The sequence below is a fragment of the Sesamum indicum genome, unplaced genomic scaffold (assembly GCF_000512975.1).
Source record: "Sesamum indicum cultivar Zhongzhi No. 13 unplaced genomic scaffold, S_indicum_v1.0 scaffold00634, whole genome shotgun sequence".
NCBI classification, from domain to species: Eukaryota; Viridiplantae; Streptophyta; class Magnoliopsida; order Lamiales; family Pedaliaceae; genus Sesamum; species Sesamum indicum.
The window spans coordinates 1-5276 of NW_011628492.1; the positions used below are offsets into that span (position 1 = coordinate 1).

Below are 5276 nucleotides of genomic sequence, written 5' to 3' on the forward strand. Positions count from 1 at the left end.
ATAATAGAGATAAAAGATAGAAAGATAGAACAAAGAAAGAGGGAAGAGAAAAGAGAAGAGAAAAGAGGGAGAAAAAAAATAGGGGGAAAAATGAATGAAAAATTTAGACAATACTAGATGGGTTTAATAATTCTATCTTTGATAACATATGAATTTTGAGATTATATAATTCGAATATAAAATTCTTCTAAAAATTATTTATTTTATCAAATTATTATATATATAATTTAAAAAATTAATTATATAGTTAGTGGTGTGATGTGATTTTTGGCTTTTTCTAAGTTCTAAATTAAAATCAAATTAATAGTGCGTTGCGATTTTACTCTAAATTTAGAATTGCGGTTTGAAAAATAAATCATCCAAAATGATTTGATTTGATTTGTCTCAGACAGTTTTCGGCGTATTGGATATTGTATCATGTTAGTGGACCCGTGACCCAATATGCATCCATATTTGAAATAAAATTTGAATCTCTCAAATACATATTGGGATAAGGACTTCTTTGTGATAATTCTATCTAGGATAGAGTTTGTTGTCTTCCAATTATGAATTGGGATATGGACTCCTTTTAGGTATAGGGTAATGTACACCTATAAAGAAGGTACATGGTTGTCATCAAATTACAACACAAAAACACTAATGAGTTTGATCACAATACTCTCTCTCTGTCTCTCTCTCTCTAAGTTTTTCCTTGGAGTGCACCATAGGCTTCTTGGATTTGAAATGTATAAACTAGTGGGTTACTGTAGTAGTAAAATCCACCAAGGCGAGTAACATATAATCGTGATTTGCACAAGGCTTGGAGCAAGATCCAACATGGGAGAGATCGTGAAGATAATGTGTTAGTAAACCAGTCAAAGCACGGGCTTGTAGACGAAGCTTGTCCTTATGCATGGATCAACATTCTTCCGGTACTTAAAATTAATTCGATCCGCAATTATGTGGCTATATGATTAATATTTGTGTGCACATAATTGTTTAATTATATAGGAGATTTATTTATGGGATGATTGTATGAATAATATATTGTTATTTTCCAACAGGATGGTTCTAAAATTTTTTCATCACCCCTACTAACCACATCATGATTCTCAACTCTGTGGCTAAGTGCCCATTGCACCGCATTTCTTAAATCAACCACAATCATGATTTTCCGGCCACTTATCCCTCTCAATTTCTTAACACCACCGCCGGAATCATCCCAAACGACACCGGCAAAAACAGCAGTGCAACTTGCGTGGTCTCAGGCTGTGGTCGACGGATCCGAAATAGAGGCCTAATCGTCCTGCACGTTTAAGCCAAAATGAGGCATTTTCGTGCCTATTCTCACCATGATGTTGCGATATGACCTAAGTTTTCTAACTCCTATAAATGGATGGAAAGTGCAGGTCTTGAAGAAGATCGTGTGGAGAAAAGGGCGGCAAAGTGGGGCATTGGCTAAGCCAAACTACGTACTACATGATGACATGGGCCTGCAGAGATCCTTTCTCTTTTTGCTTCTTTGATCTTTTTAGGCCTTTCGGACCTATGTTTGATTGTTTGACTGTAGGATCATGCATGTTCCTGCGGAGACTAACTGCTTATTATTAGCTTCTTGGAATCTGGAATTTTTATCTAGCAATTTTATTATGCTTTAGCTTCACTTTTATTCTAATAATTGGAGTTAATTTGTCGAAGTTAATGAATAATTAGAGTTGACAATACGATGACTTGTTTTTCTAGTGACAATCTTGTGGGAGATGATAGTGTCAATGTCCGAATCCAAACTCACCTAAGGCCCGGCCCGTAGTATATATAGAAGAATGAATCCAGATAAAACATGGGGCAATCAAGATACGACATGGACAACATGGCCCGATCAGTCTCAGCTCATGACGGTTGTAGCTAAGTCACAACATACATATATATATATACTATAGATTACAAATGCAGCCACGTTAATACATAAGTCATTGCAAGAAGTAATATGTCATCAAGATTTGATTAAACACACAAAACAACAGACGAACAATTAAGTCACAAGCCTCTGAATATATATTAATTATTCCTTAGCCCGCATGCAGAAAGTTAATTAAATGGCCAATTTTCAGGCAGCAAAGCATCCAAGATGGCATGAATAGAGTGAATCAAGAGTGAGGTCAAGCTCATTCTTCCTCGTACCCGTCTCTGTCGCTTCCTCAACGTATCCATGCCTGCGTCAATGTTGTAAAATAAGTCATGAAATTCATGAATAAGGATTAGAGCAATTACCTCACATAAAATACAAAAGCCAACCCTCAATCGTAAAATTAAATTTTTTGTGGATAAACACAATTAATTAAGGTTCATTTTGGATAATCAAGCTGAGAGTTCAATCCAAGTTTGTTGAAAACTCTCTATATGGATCGATATGTCTAAAATTAACTCGATCTAAACAATCATTCATAGCAATATTGCCAAAATTCATATAGCTGAGTATTGGAAATTTGGAATTGGCCCTTGATCCATAGGCATTACCCGATGTTCAAGGCAGGGAGTTGATGGGGGGTGGCCATCAAGAACGGCGGCGGTGGTGGTGGTGGTGGCATTTGTGGTGCGTTAGGGCCGTGATTTTGGTGCTCCCACTCTGGCTGCTGCCCTATTTCATGCTCCTTCTCTTTGATCTATGGATATATATCAAAGAAATTGACCATCAGTATCTAAGAATATTTAGGCTATAATTCTTGCAGTGTGATATACAATGTTAGTCCCAGATTAAGAAATGAGACAGATAGCAGTATGATAGCACAATGTATTAGTACGTATAGTCACCTGCTTCGACAGCATGCTGTTTTCCTCTTGTATTGCCTTTTCCTGTCCGAAAACAGATTATGTATAGAGATTATTAGAATAGTACAGTAACTAACGTATTTTCGAATAATAGAATTTATTGGCTATAGAATACTAGTTGATAAAAACCTAGGAAGAAAAATAATTTGTTTATTTTTCTTATTTCATGGTTGGATAAGACATTCTCTCATATGATTCTCCGACAATTATTCTTGGCTTAAATATATTTTTGATCTCGTAATTTAGGCATATTAAAAAAAAATTATTGTTGCCTATATTTTTAATGGCTATTAACTGCAAGTTGTGGGTAAATAACTAAAATTCATGCAAAAATTTAGCTTATCCATCATGGAAATGTTTTTTTGTCATGGTGAAATATTTTTGCTATGCCTTTTTAGCCACACATGCAAAAACTACAGCCAACAATTGTTACGTGGTTGTGGCCAATGATATTTGGTCCTGCATTATTTTAATTTTCAGTATTTCAGTCATTTTTTCGCCACTTCTACCCAAGAAGTTAAGGGATAAAAATGCTGGAAAAATGAGCCAATAGTAACAGTAACCCCAATTTCAAAAGGTACATGAGATGCACATTTATTTCTTCGGTGAGAATGGTGAACACCAGTGAAAAAAATGATTGAAATTGCAAAACTTAAAAAGATGCAGGATCAAAATGCTAATCTAAAAAGTTCGAAAAATATAAACGTCAAATGATCTAAGTTACGGGACCACAAATATATTCGAACCATACGATGTCCGACTACTGAATTGACTATATACAATATGTTGACGAGGAATTATATTCATGAGTATGTACGTAGTTGAGACAAACCTTTCGCTGCAATTCGGAGATGGAATCGTACAAGAGTTGATTCTGTATTACAACAAAACAGTATTAAGATTTCATTAGCTCGAGACATTAATCTTCGAAAGAGTTTATATTAATTATAAATGACACGATGGATCATAATTAAGACATATACATATACCTTTCTAGATCGGATGTTCTTGAGAGCAGTGTCAAGTTGTTGTTCAAGATTCTGAAGATCTTTGAGGCTCATGGAGTCAAGATCTTGGGAGAAGATCTTGACTCCATGAGCCTCAAAGATCTTCAGAATCTTGAACAACAACTTGACACTGCTCTCAAGAACATCCGATCTAGAAAGGTATATGTATATGTCTTAATTATGATCCATCGTGTCATTTATAATTAATATAAACTCTTTCGAAGATTAATGTCTCGAGCTAATGAAATCTTAATACTGTTTTGTTGTAATACAGAATCAACTCTTGTACGATTCCATCTCCGAATTGCAGCGAAAGGTTTGTCTCAACTACGTACATACTCATGAATATAATTCCTCGTCAACATATTGTATATAGTCAATTCAGTAGTCGGACATCGTATGGTTCGAATATATTTGTGGTCCCGTAACTTAGATCATTTGACGTTTATATTTTTCGAACTTTTTAGATTAGCATTTTGATCCTGCATCTTTTTAAGTTTTGCAATTTCAATCATTTTTTTCACTGGTGTTCACCATTCTCACCGAAGAAATAAATGTGCATCTCATGTACCTTTTGAAATTGGGGTTACTGTTACTATTGGCTCATTTTTCCAGCATTTTTATCCCTTAACTTCTTGGGTAGAAGTGGCGAAAAAATGACTGAAATACTGAAAATTAAAATAATGCAGGACCAAATATCATTGGCCACAACCACGTAACAATTGTTGGCTGTAGTTTTTGCATGTGTGGCTAAAAAGGCATAGCAAAAATATTTCACCATGACAAAAAAACATTTCCATGATGGATAAGCTAAATTTTTGCATGAATTTTAGTTATTTACCCACAACTTGCAGTTAATAGCCATTAAAAATATAGGCAACAATAATTTTTTTTTAATATGCCTAAATTACGAGATCAAAAATATATTTAAGCCAAGAATAATTGTCGGAGAATCATATGAGAGAATGTCTTATCCAACCATGAAATAAGAAAAATAAACAAATTATTTTTCTTCCTAGGTTTTTATCAACTAGTATTCTATAGCCAATAAATTCTATTATTCGAAAATACGTTAGTTACTGTACTATTCTAATAATCTCTATACATAATCTGTTTTCGGACAGGAAAAGGCAATACAAGAGGAAAATTTATGTATATATACAAGTATAACAAATTATATATTTATTCACTTGCTTGAGGATGCCTGAATTATTTCTGATTTTGTGACGTCGTTTTCATTTGTTACTTTGGTTGTTCAAGACTTGATTGAGGATGTAACATTTAATTTATACGACCATGAGTATTAATGATCCTGATAACTAAACCATGTTACACAGGTGGAGAGGAAGCATTCTACTATGCATCAAATTGTATTGTACTCCATGTTCGATTTAATATATATACATGATTACATATATAATAATATCCTCTTTGTATATATGAAAAATATTTTATACATGG

General features: G+C 34.0%; 1 protein-coding gene and 1 long non-coding RNA gene across 2 annotated transcripts; one reads left to right on the plus strand and one right to left on the minus strand.

The window, feature by feature from the left end:
* Positions 1-1967: 1967 nt before the first annotated feature.
* Positions 1968-3884, minus strand: LOC105180312 (floral homeotic protein APETALA 1 A-like; the record flags this gene model as incomplete). The annotated part of the gene is made up of 5 exons (XM_011103979.2): positions 1968-2192; positions 2497-2642; positions 2791-2832; positions 3641-3682; positions 3798-3884. Coding segments are annotated over 5 exons (423 nt in total), but the record flags the coding sequence as incomplete, so codon positions are not given.
* An 8-nt stretch (positions 3885-3892) lies between these two features.
* On the plus strand, positions 3893-4962 carry LOC105180311. Its single transcript, XR_849524.2, has 3 exons — positions 3893-3974; positions 4090-4131; positions 4940-4962. It is a non-coding gene; the product is annotated as an uncharacterized LOC105180311 (long non-coding RNA).
* The last annotated feature ends 314 nt before the right edge of the window (positions 4963-5276 follow it).